The sequence below is a fragment of the Diospyros lotus genome, chromosome 1, assembly GCF_014633365.1.
Source record: "Diospyros lotus cultivar Yz01 chromosome 1, ASM1463336v1, whole genome shotgun sequence".
Taxonomy (NCBI): domain Eukaryota; kingdom Viridiplantae; phylum Streptophyta; class Magnoliopsida; order Ericales; family Ebenaceae; genus Diospyros; species Diospyros lotus.
In genome coordinates, this window is record NC_068338.1 from 3,739,712 (window position 1) to 3,760,154 (window position 20,443).

At 39.5% G+C, this 20,443-nt stretch overlaps 1 protein-coding gene across 7 annotated transcripts in view; it reads right to left on the reverse strand.

Moving 5' to 3' along the window:
* The window catches only part of LOC127800513 (protein PLASTID TRANSCRIPTIONALLY ACTIVE 14), a 74,506-nt gene that overhangs the window by 15,186 nt on the left and 38,877 nt on the right, over nt 1-20,443 (reverse strand). For 2 of the 7 annotated variants that reach the window (XM_052335204.1, XM_052335196.1), the window contains exon 10: nt 12,895-12,988. The exons of 4 other annotated variants lie outside the window; for them this stretch is intronic. In XM_052335204.1, the coding sequence (XP_052191164.1) occupies nt 12,895-12,988 (94 nt within the window). Of the gene's footprint in view, nt 1-351; nt 577-12,894; nt 12,989-20,443 lie in introns of those variants that run through there. One more of the 7 variants, XM_052335214.1, reaches the window with a different exon arrangement.

Genomic DNA, 20,443 nt, shown 5'->3' on the forward strand with positions numbered 1-20,443 from the left:
ACAAAATGTGCCACCTTGGACAACTGCTTTTGATTCACCTATGTCATCTTTAATGTATGTTAATGTTGCTTCTTATTCAGCACAAAATGTGTAACACCCCGCCTTACACGGGCGCGTTACTATAAGGAAATTCCCGGGAATCTTTTTTTTTTTTCTTTAAAAGTCTGTCACACACGGCGCCGTGGATACAATCTTCACATGCAGATGAAAAACCCGTCACATAGAATGGCCGACGCCCGCGGTGATTCCAAGAACAATCTTCACATGCAGGTAAAAATCCCGAGAACCCCAGTCTTACTCGCTTAACTAACAAGATCAAAAGACTTAAGACTAAACGAAACATGATATAACACAGCGGAATAAATACATCAAAATGTCGTGGCCTACCACGAGTTTCATACAAAGTATTCCCGTACTGAAATATGTAATACAAACTTTCAAGTGATACAGCGATGTCATACAACTGATTATACATATACCAAAATAATTACTAACATTCCCAAAATGGTACAACGATTATCCACTAAACACCGCTGGCCCCACCGGCCATCTCCTCGATCTCGCAGCTGTCCCTGGCTGGAACGTTGAATGTTCCAGGGGCATAACCCAAGTTAGATGATAAAAACATCTAAGTGATGCCATGAGACAGTTTATACAATGCATGAACAACATATGAGCATGGCATATACAGATAATGACAGCATGAAAATATGTCTAACTTGAGAAATCTCCCTGACATACTCAACTTCCTGTGGAAAAACCATTCCACACACCGTTGGGGTTGACCTTGCCGCGACATACTTAATCCCTTGAGTGCCCTACCGTGTTACTCGTTCACCAAGATTAACCTTGTCCCATTCTCAAGAAGACCCCATCCCGTCCCACATGGACCCAACAACGACTCGAAAATCGATACCCCGATGTTATGAAAATACACGCCATGCACCGACTCGTTTTAAAAGTAAAAACAGTTGATGCAATATATCATATGTTAGATTTGCAAATGATGCCACAATGTACATAAGTGTAACGCCTTTATAAAACAACCCGGTGTTCAGGAGGGTATAACCGCTCACTAGAACCGATCCGATCACGTGGATCCTAAGCTCGGGAGGGTAAAACCACTCACTAGAACCCTCTACACGCACTTCAAATCATATTTAAGACAAGACAAAACTAGAGTCAAACCACTCACCTCAAATTGGAAAAGTTTGGATTTCACCTCGAAAAACGTGCCTCGCCTCGAAATTCGTGCAATCCTTCTTTCCAACTCACCAATCGTCTCCTATTCATTATTAGGACCTCAGAAATCAATATTTCTATTTTTCCTCAATTTTCTCTATTTTTCTTTATTTTTAAACCTTTCTTACCTTCGGAAATTCATAAAAAATACCTAACATCAAGTTTCACCAAATATTTTTCCATGATAATTCCTAAAATAATTTTACAAAAATTACAAAATTAAAATCAAGGACAAACCCTACCTCACGCGCCCTCACGCGCCACCTAGGAGCTCGGCGAGTGAAGCCCACGCGCGACCGGTGCAGTCGTCTTCTCTGGTCTTCTTCTCCGGCTCCGGCGAACTCCAATGCTTCAAATGACCACAGGGGCTTGTAGAGCTTGATGAGGCGACCTCAATGGTGCCTTCAATCGTCGGAAAAAGTCACTGGAGATGGCTTTAAAAGCCAATTGCAGGTCGCGGCGTCGGCAAACCCGATTTTCCGGCCAACTCACTGAAACCTTGCTATTTCTACACCAAACGATCCCAAATTCTCCAGAATTGATCCTTAAAACACAAAGAACAAAAGCCCCCTATCCTTGAGCCTCGATTCAAGCCAAAATGCCCTTAATTTCACTCGATTTTTTTGAAAAAATCTCGGCCTCGAGTGTCTATTTATACCCTCTCTCGACCCGATTTTTCACCACAAATCGGTTGCTCTTATCCCCTTAACCCTAGATCTAGCTTCCTAACCAATCGAGAAGCACCAAATCGAGAGCTAGAACCCTCGAAAAATTCGGCCAAATCGAAAATCTTTTGGCCATTATTTCCAATCACATCAAGGCCATTTTCCGGCCAATGGAAGCTCCTAACGGCCTCATCATCGCCTGGAAGCTATCCTAGAGCCTTCGGGCGACCTGCCCGACGCCTCAGAGGCGGCCGCCGGCAGCCACAGGCGGCCGGTCGGTTTCACACTATGCAATTTTGAAAAATTGCATTTTAGCCCCCAGCCAACTTTTAATTGCATTTTCTTTCATTCTTTGATACCCCTAGACTATCTAATACTTTCACTACAGCCCACAAGATCTATATTTTCCATTTCCTCAAGAAATTTCTAAAAAATTCGTCATTTCGACCTCCCTCGGATATTTTACAAAATCTGTACTTTTGCCCGAACACCCTTATTTGCATGTTTTTGACTTCAAACCTTCGAAAATCCCTTGATCTTGTCGAACATTGATTATTTGGGAAATTTGACCTTTATTGGCTTGCTTGATATAGTCCCTCATCTTCTGTTTAAGTTTTGAGTATTGCACAAAAGCCCGGAACTATAATTAAATACCAAATTTGACCTCAAAATTTCTAAAATGCTTATAATATTGAACACCGGATATTACAAAATGGAAATGGAAATGGATCTGTTCTGAATACAAGAGGGGGTTATAATAATCGAGGAGGTCAATTTGGTACTAGAGGAGGTAGAGGGAGAGGTAGATCGAATGGCAAAAGAATTTATTATCAGCTTTGTGGCAAACCAGGATATTTTGTAGATAAGTGCTACCACAGATTTGATAAGAATTTTTATCAAAATTCTGGTTCTAATTTTGGAAGAGGAAATTTAGGTGGTCCAACTAATTTTCGTGATTCTCAGGCATACCTAGCTTCTGTTGGGGACTCTAGCGAAGGCTACATGACTGATTTAGGTTCATATCATGGCAATGCTCATGGCACTATCCCTCAGCCATCTGAACCTTCATTCTTGCCTTATAATCAGTCTGATCCTGCATGGTTTGTGAATTTTGGTGCCACAAACCACATTACCTTCAATGTTCACAGTCTGTCCAATCATTCACCCTATCATGGCAGTGATAAAGTTACAATTGGTAATGGTAAGTCTTTACCTATCTCAGCTATTGGTGCAACACAACTTTCCTCTTTCTTATCTCCTCAATCTTTTGTTTCTTTATCTCATGTTCTTCATGTTCCTCACATGAAGAAAAATCTGATTAGTGTTTCTCAATTAACTCAAGATAAAAATGTTGTTACTGAATTTGATTCCCATTCATATGTTGTCAAGGACAAGGATTCCAAACAGATGCTACTTCAAGGCCATCTTAGGAATGGACTCTACTACCTGAATTCAGCTTTTGTTCCAGCTGCAATCAGTCCCTCTGTTCATTCTATTGAGCCTATTAATGTTGTTCCATCTACTTCTTTTTCTACATGTAGAAAGCAGTACAATAATGCTTGTAATAATAAGCACTCATTCTGTCATGAGTTGCCGCATCATTGTTTCAGTGTAGTTCACACTAGTTCTGATGTTTGTAAACAATGGCATGCTCGTTTAGGGCATCCATCAACTCGTGTACTGTAGCTTATATTGAATAAAATCCAAGTTCCTTTTTCTCCTATTCCTTTTTGTGATTCCTGCAAGCTTGGGAAATTAAGTCAGCTGCCATTTAATCATTCTGAGATTAAAGCAACTAAACCTTTAGAACTTGTCTATTCCGATTTATGGGGGCCTTCCCCTGTTCTTTCCATTGAGGGTTATAGATACTATATCATCTTTGTGGATGCATATACCCGATATACTTGGCTATATCTTTTGAAACTCAAATCAGATGCTCTACCCACCTTTATAGCCTTTCATAAATTTGTTGAACTGCAATATCACCACAAATTCAAAGCTTTACAAACTGACAATGAGGGAGAGTTTAAGGCCTTTTTGCCTTATCTTTGAAGCTTCGGTATTCAAGCTCGGTTTTCATGTCCCTACACACATCAACAAAATGGTGTGGCCGAGAGAAAACATCGATATATAGCTGAAATGGGGTTAACTCTATTAGCTCATTCCCATATGCCTCTTAAGTATTGGGTAGAAGCCTTTCAAACTGCAATTCATGTCATAAATTTGCTGCCAGCGTCACCTATTAAATTTTCTAGTCCATTTCAGTTGTTGTTTAAGAAACCTCCCAACTATTTGCTTCTCCAGCCATTTGGTTGTGCTTGCTTTCCTTTTCTTAGACCATATTAACAAGCACAAATTTGCTTTTCATACATCCAAATGTGTGTTTCTAAGATATAGTCATTCTCAAGCGAGGTATAAATGTTTGCATCCATTCGGAAGGATCTATGTATCAAGGCATGTTCATTTTAATCCTAATGATTTTCTCTATCCTTCACTGTTTGTTTCTCCTTCTTTTTCATCATCTACTACAAATGTTGGGTTATCTACTTCTCATTTTCAGTCTCTTCCTTCCTATTCCAAATTGTCTAAAGTAGCACCTGTCTTACCTCCTTCCTTGTCAAACTCAGGGGTTTGTCCGCAAGTTTCACTAACTTCTCCTACTATCACTTCTCCTTGTGAAGAGTCATCTGTTCAATCTTTTCCTTCTCCCTCTATTTAGCCGGTTTCAATTCCCAAATCCAAACTGCCCGCTGCTCCTTCTATACATCCTATGATGACCCGCTCTAAAACTCAAAGACTTGTTACTGCCTCCCCTCATGCCTTAGTGAGTTGTCTAGAACCTTATTCAATTCATGAGGCTTTGCTAGATTCTCAATGGTTGCAGGCTATGCAAGAAGAATTTGCAGCATTGCAGAGAAATAAAACTTGGGATCTTGTTCCCTTTTCAGAAGATATGAACATCATTGGCAGTAAATGGGTTTTTAGGGCCAAATATAAGTCAGATGGTTCTATTCTTAAGTATAAAGCAAGGTTGGTTGCTAAGGGTTTTCTACAAACACCTGGTGCGGATTATGCTGAGACCTTTAGCCCTGTTGTAAAGGCTCCAACAATTAGAGTATTGTTTTCATTAGCAGCCATCTTTGGTTGGAATATACAACAAGTTGATATTAATAATGTTTTTCTAAATGGTGACTTGAAATAAACTGTTTACATGACTCAACCTGAGGGTTTTGTGAATTCTCGATATCCCTCTCATGTTTGCAAATTAAAGAAGTCCCTCTATGGTTTAAAACAAGCACATTGTGCTTGGTATGTAAAGCTGAAATCTGCGTTTCAGAATTGGGGCTTCACAAGAGCTACCTCTGATGCTTCTCTCTTCATTAAACGGACTGCTTCTTATGTTTTATTTGCTTTGGTTTATGTTAATGATATTCTGATAATTGGATCAGATTCTGCTGCTCTTCAGCTTTGTATTAGAGATTTGGACAGCACTTTTGCCTTAAAAACACTAGGTTCAGTCAATTACTTCTTAGGGTTTGAAGCTTTTAGAAATCCAGCTGGAATTTACTTAACTCAAGCCAAGTACACTATGGATTTGTTGAAGAAAGCTGATATGTATGACTGTAAGCCTTGTGCAACTCCTGCCACTTCTGCATTTTCTCTTACAAATGAAGGTGAACTATTTTCTAATCCATCTTTGTATTGAACTCTAATTGGCTCTCTTCAATACTTGACATACACTCGGTCGAATATTGCCTTTGTGGTAAATAGATTAAGCCAGTTTTTGGCATCTCCGAAAGTGCAACACTGGGTTGCTTGTAAACAGCTGCTTAGATATTTGAAAGGCACGGTGGGTTATGGTCTTTTCTTCTCTCCCTCACCTGGTAGTTTAGCTCTTTCAGTATACACCGATGCAGATCATGCAGGGTGCAAGGTCACAAGGCGCTCCACCAATAGTTTTATGCCTTTCTTGGCTGTAATCTGATTGTTTGGGGTTCTAGAAAACAAATGGTGGTTGCTCAATCAGTTAGTGAGACTAAATACCGTGCCATTGCTCAAGGTGTAACAAAATTATTATGGCTGAAGTCCTTATTTTCTGAGCTGGGATTTTTAGATTCTATTCCTTCTAAACCTATTGTGTGGACTAACAATTTGGTTGCTAAGAGTATGGTTGAAAATCCAGTTTTTCATGGGAGAACTAAGCACATAGAGCTTGATATTCATTTCATTCAAGAAAAGGTTGAGAAGGATGAAATAGAGATCAGATATGTTCCTACAGAACATCAAATTGCTGATGTTTTTACAAAAGGGCTCTCTCAGGCTCGTTTTCGGTTTTTGTGTAATAAACTTGGCTTAAAATTTTCTCCAGTGCACAAGGGTGGCAATTCAGAAGAGTCCTCATTGAGGGGGAATGTTAAAGCATCTTGTGGGCAGCTTATGGTTTAGGAGAGTTCTAATTGAGGGGGAATGTTAAAGCACTTTGTATTCAGTAGTTTATATTGTAGCTTGGTAGCTTGCTGTGTGTTTTACTTTAAGCTGCCTTAGCGCGTTTATTAGTGTGTTGCTGTAAAGCTTTAGTTGTTCTCTATATAAACAGCAAAGCTATCTATTTGTTTATTCATTGATTCATTTTGAAATCTGAATTACGAAGTTAGTTCGATTTTCTCTTCTCTTGTTCACTTATCTCTTCTCTCTTTAGTTGATCTCCTCTTATAGGGTTTCTGATATTTTACATAAACCCATCTCTACCTACCCAACAAGTACTTTATGTGCCTAGCCCCTCCACCAATCTACTTTCAGTTCACAAGCTTGCCCAAAGCCTTAATTACTATGTAATTTTCTCACCTCATGATTGTGTGTTTTAGGACCTAGCCCCAAGGAAGATAATTGGTGCTGCTAAGACACTTACTGGGTTGTACTACCTACAAGGGAGCAGTGAGCCACTTGTAGGAGATCATCCTAGCTTAGGTCACTCCTCTTCTTTACATACTTCCACTCAGTCCCCTATCTGGCTTCAACATTGATTAGGTCATCCTTTTTTCCTTTTGTCAAAATCTATTCCAGACTTGTTTAAAGGGGTAGATATCAGTATGCTTCATTGTGATGTGTGTTAATTGTCCAAACACCATAGGGTGCCTTGCTATCAGCAATAAACTTTCCTTGTCTCCTTTTTCTTTAGTGCATTCTAATGTGTGGGGGCCTTCTAGAGTCCCTAATTGTTTTGGGGCCAAATGGTTTGTATCCTTTATAGATGACTGCACTAAGATGACATGGGTTTACTTACTCAAAGACAAAGCAGCTATTAACAGAATTCTACCCTTGATTCATAGAATGATTCTCACTCAATTTGGGGTTTCTATTAAAAAGTTTAGGACTGATAATGCAAGAGACTATTTCAACCATCATCTTAATCATTTTTTCCAACAAAAGGGGATTGTTCATGAATCCTCATGTGTGGAAACTCCCAGCAGAATGGAGTTGCTGAGAGAAAGATGAGGCATCTCCTAAATGTTGTTAGGGCTCTCTTGCACCATCATTCAGTTCCCAAAACCTTTTGAGGTGAAGTAGTGTTGACAACAACCTATTTAATCAATAGGGTTCCCTCAAGAGAGTCCTAAATCAACTCTCCCCATTTCAGTGTCTCTCTACTCACTTTCTAGAAATTGATTTACATACTTCTCCCACTCTTAAGATATTTGGTTGTGTGGCTTTTGTCAATGTGTTTAAACATTATCGGGACAAATTTGATGCTTGAGCCCTTAGGTGTGTATTTCTTGGCTATTCTCCTACTCAAAAGGGGTACAAGTGCTATCATCCTCTTACTAGAAAGGTCATTGTATCTAAAGGTGTAACTTTTGTTGAAAATCAATCCTTCTTCAAGGTCCCTACTTCTGGTCCTCAGGGGGAGAGTGTTTTAGTTGACCATGATCTTCCTATTCTAGAAGAGTCTTAGCCCTATCAACTTGATTCTTCTTTGGATCCTAACTCTTCTAATTCTCCTATTTATTCTAATCTTATGACAACAAGTTCAGGAGACTTGGAACCTTCTTTTGATCCTCCAATCTCTGTTCAACCAACAATATCTCCTATGCAATTTAAAGGCTCACCATATGTGTATAAAAGGAAGGAACAACCTAATCTAGGTCCTAAGTGTCATGACCCTGGGGGTTATTTTGCAATCTTTACCTCTACTAAACTGTTGGGGGGAAGTTAGGAGGCGGGAGAGGCTGTTGTAACAGCCTCAAGAGACGGTTAGGAGGATTAGAAGAACCATTGTATAGCTAGAGGTCTTATTAATAAAGAGACCCACGGCACATGGGGTTTTTACCGATTGATTCATGAATAAATCATTCTCTCTCTTGACTTCTCTAATCTCTCTATTCTAATTCTCTTTCCCTCTCTTTCTCGATCGGAATTACTGAAATTGCCAAGTCCTAATTCAAGGACTTGACACTAAGCAAGATCCATCATCTACCCCTCAACTAGGTTTTGAGCTCACTAAGCATTTTGATTTGCCTAACCTTATAAATTGTTATAACCCTAAAAACTTAGACCTGGATTTGCCTATTGCTGTTAGAAAAGGTGTGAGTTGTACACAACACCCTATAGCCAAATTTGTTTCTTATCACGGATTGTCCCTAAAACACAAAAGTTTTTTGTCCTCCCTTGATTCCATAGCTATTCCTAAGACTGCAAAAGAGGCATTACAGAATTAGCATTGGGTACAAGCTATGCAAGAAGAAATGAGGGCCTTAAAAATGAATAATACTTGGGAAATGGTGCCTAGACTGAAGGGGATTCAACCGATAGGGTGCAGATAGGCGTTTAATGTGAAATACAATATTGATGGTACATTGGAAAAATACAAAGCCCAATTAGTGGCTAAGGGCTATACTCAAATATATGGCATAGATTATTTGGAGACATTTGCACCTATGGCAAAAATGACTACAGTAAGGGTTCTCCTATCTTTGACTAGTTGTTATGACTAGGAGTTGATACAACTAGATGTGAAAAATGTCTTCCTACATGGTGACTTGGAGGAAGAGGTATTTATAGACCCACCACCTGGTTTTCCTAATGAAGTTTCAAGTTATGTTTGTAGATTAAAGAAAGTTCTGTATGGATTAAAGCAATCCCCAAGAGCTTGGTATGATCAATTCTCAAGGGCTATGAAGGCAATGGGGTATTAGCAAAGTAGAGGGGATCACACGTCATTCATAAAGCATTCAAGGAAATGTGCTCTAACAACCCTACTTGTTTATGTTGATGACATAATTGTTACTGGCAATGATGAGGATGAGCAGAAATTATTAAAGGGAAATCTGACCCGAGAATTCGACATCAAAGACCTTGGTAGGCTCAAGTATTTCTTGAGAATAGAGGTTGCATATTCAAAGGAGGGTATATTTCTTTCCCAAAGGAAATATACCATGGACTTATTGGAAGAAACTGGATTGCTAGGTGGAAAGGCAGCAAATACTCCCTTGGATCCTAACCAAAAATTACGACCAAGTGATAGTCCATTGATTGATAAGGGGAGATACTAGAGGCTAGTCGTAAGGTTGATTTATTTATCTCACACCAGGCTTGACATAGCTTTTGTTGTCAACTTGGTGAGTTATCAGTTCATGCATAGTCCCACTAAAGAGCACATGCAAGCTATACGGAAGATTTTGTGCTATCTAAAGTCAACACCTGAAAAAGGTCTATTGTTTATGAACAGATTTTGTTCTAAGGGTATAACACACCCGAGAACTTCAACTAAGTTTGTAGAACTCAAACTTGTTAATTGATTCAATGAATAAACATCTATTTATACAAGTTCTAAGCTATCTAATCCTAATATTTAGGAGATAATATACAGCAATAAGATAAACTATAACAGAACTTTAAGCAATAAACAATAAAAGATAACAATCAAATCTAATCCTATTATTTCTCCTGATTTCTAGGAGTTTCAATCTTCAAACTTTCTGCTTATCTTTCCAGCACTTTAGCAGTCTTCTTTATCTCTTTGTAACACTCCTATTTCACTTAGGACTCTCCAACACCCCCCTTCAAGCTAAGGAATAGATATCTCTCATTCCTAGCTTGTTAATGAGAGTCTCAAAGCTTGATCTTGTCATGGATTTGGTGAGCACATCCGCTTCCTGTTCTGCTGTAGGAATATATGTCAATTTGATGTCTCCTTCTTCAATTTCCCGTTGAATGAAACTTCGGTCAATCCTGACATGCTTCGTTCTATCATGTTGTACTGGATTATTAACAATACATATAGCTGATTTACTATCACTGTAAAGCTTTGTTGGCTTTGTTAGAAGTAGTTGTAGATCCTCCATTAATCTTACTAACCAAATTAGCTCACAAATCCCTTGGGCAATGGCCCTAAATTCTGCCTCAGCACTGCTTCTTGCCACTACAGATTGTTTTTTGCTTCTCCATGTGACTAGGTTGCCCCACAATTTTGTGCAAAAACCTGATGTAGACCGGCTATCCATCACTGATCCTGCCCAATCTGCATCAGAATATCCTTCAGCCCCCCTTTCATTACTCTTTTGAAACAATAATCCCTTACCTGGTGTTCCTTTCAAGTATCTCAAAATGTGGTATACAGCTGCCATATGTTGTTGTGTTGGAGCATGCATAAATTGGCTTATGATGCTCACAGAATAAGCTATGTCTGGACGAGTTAAAGACAAATAGATTAGTCTTCCAACTAGTCTTTGATACCTTTCCTTATCCACCTGAGGATCATTATCTCTTTTCACATATTTCCAATTTCTTTCTAGAGGAGTGTATCTTGGTTTGCATCCGATCATTCCTGTATCTCTTAGAAGATCAAGAGTATATTTCCTTTGAGATATTATCATACCTTCTTTACTCCTTGCAATTTCCATCCCCAAAAAATACTTCATTGTTCCCAAGTCTTTTAGCACAAATTCTGCCTTTAGCTTCTGTTTTAGGGCTGCAATTTCTTGAACATCATCCCCTGTAACAATTATATCATCTACATACACAATCAAAATGCATCTTTTTCCATTGGTATGTTTAATAAATAAAGTGTGGTCAGCCTTGTGTGTACCCGAATTGAGTCAAAGTAGAGCTGAATTTCTTAAACCATGCTCTAGGAGATTGCTTTAAACCATAAAGAGATTTATGAAGCTTACATACCTTGCCAATCCTCTCTTCTTTCTCAAACCCGGGTGGAATTTTCATATACACTTCTTCTTCTAATTCTCCATTTAGAAATGCATTCTTGATATCAAATTGAAATAGCTCCCAATCTAAATTCACCGCAATAGACAATAATACTCTAATGGAGTTTAATTTAGCAACTGGAGCAAAGGTTTCTTCATAATCTATTCCATAGGTTTGAGAGTAACCTTGGGCAACAAGCCTAGCCTTATATCTGTCCACACTCCCATCTGAGTTGTATTTAACTGTAAATACCCATTTGCAGCCAATGATCTTCTTATTTTTCGGACTATCAACCACTTCCCATGTGTGATTGCCTTTGAGTGCCCTTATTTCTTCCATCACTGCCTCCTTCCATTTAGAATCAGCTAGGGCTTCTTGGATGTTTCGAGGTATACTCACTCCATCCAAAGTAGTAATAAAGGTCTTGAATTTAGGAGATAACCTAGAATATGTCAAGTAATTGGAGATTGGATGTTTCACACATGATCTGATGCCCTTTCTTATTGCAATAGGAAGATCTAACTCACTGTTAGCAGCATTATTTTCTCCCTCAGTTGCTGGACCTTCCCTCGGTTCTAACAATTGGCTGAATTGAGGAGCTGAACTTTTACCTCGCCTTGAATAGACTTTTATTGGTTTTTCCATGTTCAAGTCTTCTGCTATATCAGTTTCCATAGGTCCAGCTGGGTTTAGAGATTTTTGAGAGGGAGGAAGGCTCAGACAATGAGGCTCAAACAAGGCTGGCTGAGGACAATCAGCAGCAGTTGTTGGATTTGAATCATGATTAGGAATGGGTTGAAGGACTGGAAATAAAATGGGCATAGGAATAGTAGGATCCCAATGGTTGTCCTTCATTTGAGGTGTGGTATTTGAGTAGTATAACTCATTCTCCACAAAGGTTACATCACATGAGATAATAACTTTTTGTGATGTTGGACAAAAGCATTTATACCCCTTTTGAGTAGGAGGATACCCAATGAATATACACTTTAAGGCTCTTGGTTCAAGTTTATGACGATTTGGACTGGTTTGGTAGACATATACTACACATCCGAATACTTTGGGAGGAAGATTGTTTAGAATCCGAACGTGAGGAAAAATAGATGTAAGGTTGTGCAAGGGAGTTTGGTATTTTAGGACTTTGGAAGGCAGCCTATTGATGAGATAAGCGGCTGTTAAGACTGCCTCCCCCCAATATCTATTTGGAATGGAACTTGTGAACATAAGGGATCTAGCCACTTCAAGTAGGTGTCGATTTTTTCTTTCAGCTATTCCATTTTGTTGAGGGGTGTAAGGACAAGTACTTTGGTGAAAGATCCCATTAGTAGTTAGATATTGGGTGAATGGATAAGAAAAGAATTCTTGGCCATTGTCAATCCTAAGAATGCAAATAGAGGACTGAAAAACATTCAAAATGAGTTTATGGAAAATCTGAAAAATAGCACATGCCTCGGATTTTTCTTTCATTAGGTATACCCAGCATAACCTTGTATGGTCATCAATGAATGTTATGAACCATCTTGCACCATTTAAGTTTGGAATTCTAGCTGGGCCCATATATCACTATGAATCAAATGGAATGGTTTTGATGGAGTATATGGGTTTGGTTGATAAGTGCTATGAGTTTGTTTGGCAAGAATGCAATGATCACACTTGAATACCAATTTTTCTTTATTGATAAATAAATTGGGATACAAGCGTTTCAAATATGGAAAACTAGGATGACCAAGACGTCTATGCCATAATAAAATTTCAGAATCTAAGCTAGCTGTAAGAGAAAACCTACGTAGAGCTTGACTAGGAGAATTCTTGTTATTGGAAAGCCAATAAAGTCCATCCCTCTCCTCAGCACTGCCAATCGTCTTCCCCGAGAGTCGGTCCTGAAAAACACAATATGAAGGAAAAAATGTCACAATGCAATCCAAGTCTTTTGTTAATTTGCTCACTGATAACAGACTATATTCTAAGTTTGGCACATATAACATTGATTTGAGCAATAAATCAGCCACATAAACACTTCCCTTTCCTTTTACCAATGATTGTGTTCCATCAGCCATCAAAATATTTAGCCCCTTTTCTTCAATCTGAAAGATATCAAGTGTGGCAGCAGATCCGGTCATATGATTGAATGCTCCGGTATCTACCACCCAACAATCCTTATTTATTTTTCTAGTGGTCAAAGACAAAGGCTAATTACCTTTTTGTGCCATAGATGCTGAGTGACCTGGTGCAACATCCTCCAATTCCCTTGTAATATGAGAGTTTTGTAACAGCTTCTGTAGAAACTCAAGCTGATCATGAGTTAGACTCATACCTGTTTTGTTTTCACTAGTAGGAGCACTTGTTGTTGCATAGGCTAATCTCTCTTTCTCCTTCTTAGACCTAGGTTTCCAGTTTGGGGGTTTTCCATGCAACTTCCAGCAGGTACTTTTGGTGTGATAGGGTCGGTTGCAGTGCTCACACCATTGCTTCTCCTTAGAATTATCTTCCCTCTTTGTAGTAGTAAGGGCTGATCCTGAGTTATGTTCCGTTGTAGATGGCAGCATTACTCTTTTTCTGCTCTCCTCCCGTCTTACCTCTGCAAATACTTCTCGAAGGGATGGTAATGGTTTAGTGCCTAGAAGTTTGCCTCTTACCTCATCCAAATCTGGATTGAGCCCTTGGAGGAAATCAAAAATTCTCTCCTTTTCCAGCATCTTGCTATGCTTTTGGCTGTCTTCTGCACACTTCCAGTCAGGATCATAAAATAGATCCATCTCTTGCCATAACTCCATTAGGTTGTTATAGTATTTTGTCACGCCGAGGCTGCCTTGCTTGGTAGTCCGAATTGCAGCTCTAATCTCGAAACATTGGGCAGTATTTTCAAGATCGAAATAGATTTCTTGAACAGCCTCCCAAATTTCCTTCGTCGTTTTATAGAAAAGGTAGGGTCGACCTATCTTTGGCTCCATAGAGCTGATGATCCAAGCCATCAAGATCGAATTTTCTACCTCCCATCTTTGATAATCTCCTGAATCTTCTGGTGGTGCTGGAATTGCCCCGGTTAGGTAGCCATATTTTCCCTTGCCTTTTATCACCAAGGTTACGGATTGAAACCATTCTCTAAAGTTTCTCCCGTTTAACCTATGTTGGGTGATTTGCAAGGTGTTGCTGTCCAATGACAGGGTGTTGTGAGACGCCACAGTCGCTGGAATTGAGGATTGCTGAAGAGCCGAACTATCAAATGATTCCGCTGCAATTGGAGCTGTATTCCCACGGCCTTGCGGATCCATCTGTCTTGGATCGTGAGGCTAGATAGAGCCGAGCTCTGATACCATGAACAGATTTTGTTCTAAGGGTATAACACACCCGAGAACTTCAACTAAGTTTGTAGAACTCAAACTTGTTAATTGATTCAATGAATAAACATCTATTTATACAAGTTCTAAGCTATCTAATCCTAATATTTAGGAGATAATATACAGCAATAAGATAAACTATAACAGAACTTTAAGCAATAAACAATAAAAGATAACAATCAAATCTAATCCTATTATTTCTCCTGATTTCTAGGAGTTTCAATCTTCAAACTTTCTGCTTATCTTTCCAGCACTTTAGCAGTCTTCTTTATCTCTTTGTAACACTCCTATTTCACTTAGGACTCTCCAACAGTTTAAGTCAGGGCAAAAGTTGAAAGTCAGGGGATACATCGATGCTGACTATGGTGGTTCACTTATTGATAGGAGGTCCACTACTCGCTACTGCATGTTTTTTGGGGGAAATCTAATGTCATGGAGAAGCAAAAAACAAGGGGTTGTGGCCAGGTCTAGTGCTGAAACAGAGTTTAGGGCCAGCAGAGTTTAGGGCAATGACCCTTGGATTGTATGAATTATTGTGGCTGAAAATTGTGCTTAGTGATCTGAAAATACTTGGTCATTGTCTTATGGAGTTAATGTGTGACAACCAATTAGCAATCAACATTGCACACAATCCGATGCAACATGACCGCACTAAGCATGTTGAGATTGATCGCCATTTCATCAAAAAAAAGCTAGATGCAGGAGAGATTTGTTTATCTTTTGTTCCCTCATAAAATCAGCTAACTAATTTGCTCACTAAAGGTTTACCTCTCAGGCAGTTTGAAGAACTTGTAAGCAAGTTGGGAACGATCGATATTCATTCACTAGCTTGAGGAGGAGTGTTGAATATTTTGTTTCCTTGTACAGTGTATAGATTATGTTTCCTTTTGTTTACAGTTTCTTAAATAGTTGTACTCCTCTTCCCTATTAATAGGGAATGCAATCCCTTGCACATGGTTAAGTGAATAAGAAATTTTTCACTGTTCACTCTTATTTCCTACACTTTAGCAGATAGTTTCAAATCCATTGCAAAGGGTTTTGGCCAAGCGAAACCTCTTCCTTTGTTTCCGTTATCCTATGTTCTATATGTGCCTAGTGATCCTTTTAATTTAATCTCCATTAGTCAACTAACTCACACTCTTAATGGCTCTATCACCTTTGGTGTTGATTTTATTGTTGTACAGGATTAGAGTTCGAGGCAAGATATGGTACAAGCCAAGAGTCCAGAGGGCTTTACCATCTCATCCCACCCACAACGCCAATTCTTTGCACACCCAAAGACTCTCCTGCTCCAATTCATGGGCTGCTTGGGACATCCTAATCTATCCAAACTTCAGCTGATGGTTCCTAATCTTTCTGGGCTACATTCTTTAGATCGTGAGTCTTGTCAATTAGGCAAACATCTCTGTATTTTTTTTTCGGTCGAGTAATTAATAGAGTTGAGTCCTGTTTTTCTATTATTTATTTGATTTATTGGATCCTACTCATGTCAGTTCAACTTTAGTATTCTAGTTTTTTGATTGAAACAGTACATACTTTATTACATCACGCTTATGTCCACTTTGTTTTTGGACTAATACTGTTATCGCTTCCAATTATCTTATTAATCGTATGCCCACATTGGTGTTACAAAACAACACACCTCATTCTATTTTATTACCTTGTGACCTAGTTTTCTCTCTTCCTCCTTGTATCTCTGCTATTTCTGAGGTTTTACTTGTTTCTTAATTTGATGTCATTTCTGCTCCGGACTTTGTTTGCTCTTCAACATCTACCTCAACTCCATCTCTTCCAACCTCTCATTGTTGTCCTCATACTACTTTAGAGGATATGCCTGTCAGATTCAGAAGGATTTGGCAATGATTCAATTCTGATCTCTTCTGAGAGGAGAGAGATTACAAGGAAAACGAGAGAGATCTCGTGAAAATGAGGGAGGGAGAGAATTAGAGAAACTGAGAGATAGTGAGAGTAAGAGAATTGAGAGGGAAATGGAAGAGAGAATCAAAGAATTTTCATTCAAACTTTAGATGCCTCTAGTAGAAGGGTTGGCCTCAACTAATAGCTTTCCCGTACAAGTACATAGGTGTTGATATGCAGTAATATCTCTTATAAATATTCCTTGTAATTAGCTGATTACTTGCCATATTTAGATGATACTACTTGCTGTATTTAGATCAATCAATCCCTAAAATTAAGGGAGTTGATTGAGGTTCTTGTAAATATATATAATCAAGAAGGCTGTGAGTGATTCTCAAGCCATATTACACACCAAATATTCTATTCTAACTTGGTATCAAAGCTGGTTCGTCCTGGGGCTGCAAAATCCCTAGTAGCTAGTCTCTCTCATCTCTCACATACAACTAGCCTCTGTCCAAGGCTGGATCTGCTACCCAGACACCTTCAATTGTCCAAGTGAAGGTCCCAATCGTCTACCTTGGTGATTTCAACCGACCCATCAAAGTCCCATCGCCGGAAAGCCCTCCACGCCCTGTCACGCTCCTCCTCTCCTATCGGCACTTGAGAGCCATGCGTCGCCTTCCCGTAGCCAGAACGCCACACCACCGGTCTTGTCTAACTCGTTGGCACCTCCTGGTCCTCTTCCAAGGGTTAGATCTCTAATTACAGGTCTCTGTCTTGGTGGGTCAGATTTCCACCATCTCCTTCCATGGCTTTCGCATTAGAAACTTCATCAGTCACTTCTGAAACACCAAAGAAGGGACTCATATCCTTTGCCTTCTTTGGTAATCCCACTATAACATCAAAAAAACTCAATGGAAAGAATTTCTTGGATTGGCATGCTAGTGTTGATATTTGGTTTTTGGGCCAAGGACTCTCTGAACACCTTACTAAGCAGGCAAAAGACATTCCTGATAATGAAAGAGAACAATGGCAGCGGGCTAATTATCCGTTAGTCTTTTTATTATGGCAATCCATTGATCCCAAATTGTTGGTTCACTTCCGGTCTTATAAAACCTGCTATGATATATGGAAGAAAGCTCAGAGCGTCTACTCTAATGACATACAATGTTTGTATGACTCAGTTCATAATCTCACAACGCTTCAGATGATAGACCATGACTTACCTTCATATCTGAACAAAGCACAATCTACTATTGAAGAGATCAAATTGAGATTGACAGAAGATACCCTTGAAAAGGTGTTAAACAAGCTTGACAAAATGTAATTGGTCTTTGTTCTCCATGATCTTCACAAAGATTTTGAATTTGTTCGAAACCAAGTTCTGACTAATCCTAATAACCCTACGGTGGAGGACCTCATTGATCAGTTATTTCGAGTTCCTTCTCCAAAGGTAACATCGAGATTTGGTTCTCAAACAGTTTCAGAATCCTCGGCCTTTGTCTCTAATTTGGCTGAACGTGGAGGTTGAGGTGGTCATGGCACTAGTAATCATCCACAATGTTCCTATTGTAAACGGCTAGGCCACACTCAAGACCGGTGTTATTCTTTGCATGGCTTCCCAAAAAATTCAGCCAATGTGATTCAATCTCAGGCGTTGGGTAATGAGAAGAAGACTGAGACTGGGAATGATGGTCAGAATGTTTTATCAGACATTGAATTTAAAGAATACCTTCAACTTAAGGCAGCACATCAAGCTTCCTCCTCAGCCACTATAGCTCATACTGGTAATTCTATGGTTTGTCTCTCTCATTCTTTGTCTATTGATTCCTGGATTTTGGACTCTAGTGCTTTCGATCACATAGCCAGTAATCCTTCCCTTTTCTCAAATTTATTATCTCCCAAGACACCACATCACATCACATCACCCTTGCCAATGGCTCTAAAGCTAAGGCCATTGGCATTGGTCAAGCCAAACCTATCTCATCTCTATCCTTAAATTATGTTCTTTTTATACCTTGTTGTCCTTTTAATTTAATTTCTGTTAGTAAACTTACTCACACTTTTAACTACTCCATAACCTTCACTATTGATTCCTTTCTTATACAAGACCAGAGTATGGGACAAAAGATTGGCGCAGGATCTGAATCACGTGGACTTTATTATCTACAGCCTCTTTCCTCTACCATATGTGCTGTCACGAAGTCTCCTCGTCTACTCCACTATCGTTTGGGTCATTCGAGTCTAGATAAGCTAAAGAAGATGGTCCCTCGTTTCTCTCATTTATGGTCCTTAGAGTGTGAGTCGTGTTAACTTGGAAAACATATTCGGGCATCGTTTCCAAGCAAAGGTCAGTCTAGTAAAGCACCCTTTGACATTGTTCATACTGATGTTTGGGGTCTTAGTCGTGTTAGTTCAATCTTAGGTTATCGGTACTTTGTTGCTTTCATAGATGACTTTTCCAGATGCACTTGGATATTTTTAATGAAAGAACGTTCAAAGTTATTTACTATATTTCATAACTTTTGCAATGAAATTTTAACTCAGTTTGGACATCCTATTCGCATTTTAAGGAGTGACAATGCAAAAGAATATTTTTCTGCTTCTTTCAATTCTTTTACGGCATCTCACGACACGGTTCATCAATCCACTTGTCCACACACTCCACAACAAAATGGCATAGCAGAGAGGAAGCATCATCATATTATTGAAACCGCTCGTACTCTTTTATTACATGCTAATGCTCCTTTAAAGTTTTGGACTGATGATGTCCTTATTGCTGGCTACTTAATAAATCGCATGCCATCCTCTCTGTTAAATAACAAAGTACCTTATTCTCTTTTGTTTCCTCAAGAGCCCCTTTACACTGTTCCCCCACGCATTTTTGGTTCTACATGTTTTGTACATGATCTCTTTCTAGGTCTTGATAAATTATCGACTCGTGCTATCAATTGCGTCTTTCTTGGGTATTCTCGGGTTCAGAAAGGGTATCGGTGTTATTCTCCTTCCACACATCGATTTTACATGTCTGCAGATGTCACCTTCTTTGAGAATACTCCCTACTTCACCTCACCAGTGAAACCTAACTTCGTCTCTCAGCTCTTACCAGTTCCTTGCCTTAGTCTACCTGTCTCTACTCCTTCAGGTCCCCCTTTACTTGAATCCTCGACTCCACCAAGACAGTCCTCACCCTGCCCAATTATCACCTATCAACGTAGGTCACAACATCCACGTCCAAAGGCTATTCTTTCTCCAGATCCACCTGATTCATCTTCTGCTCCAACGTCTCCACCTGCTCTGGACCTGCCTGACCCTTCCGCTGACCTGCCCATTGCTCTTCGTAAAGGCGTAAAGGTACACACTCCACTCGTAATTCTCATCCTATCTATAATTTCCTTAGCTATCATCGTTTATCATCATCCCATTATGCCTTTATGTCTGCCTTGTCCATTTCTATTCCTAAAATTGTCCAGGAAGCACTTTCTCATCTAGGTTGGCGACAGGCTATGATTGATGAGATGGCGGCCTCGAATTCCAATCACACATGGACTCTTGTTCCATCCCCTCCTAGGAAGTCTACAGTTGGTTGTCGATGGGTATTTACAGTCAAAGTGAGCCCTGATGGCCAGATCGACCGCCTGAAAGCTCGCCTTATGGCTAAAGGCTATACACACATCTTTGGCCTTGATTATGGTGATACCTTCTCCCCGATTGCCAAGATGGCATCTATTCGTCTTTTCCTCTCTATGGCTTCCATGCATCATTGGCCTCTTCATCAATTGGATATTAAAAATGCCCTCTTGAATGGTCACTCGGAGGAAAAAGTCTACAAGGAGCAACCACCTAGGTGTGTTGCTCAGGGGGAGTCTGGTCTTGTTTGTCGATTACACAAATCTCTCTATGGTCTTAAACAGTCCCCCCGGGCATGGTTTGGCAGGTTCAGTAAAGTTATACAGCAGTTTGGCATGATTCATAGTGAGGCAAATCACTCTGTGTTTTACAAACACTTATCTTCAAATCAATGTATCTATCTTGTGGTCTACGTGGACGATATTGTTATTACAGGAGATGATCATGAAGGCATCAAAGGTCTTAAACAGCACTTATTTTAACATTTTCAAACTAAGGACTTGGGACGAC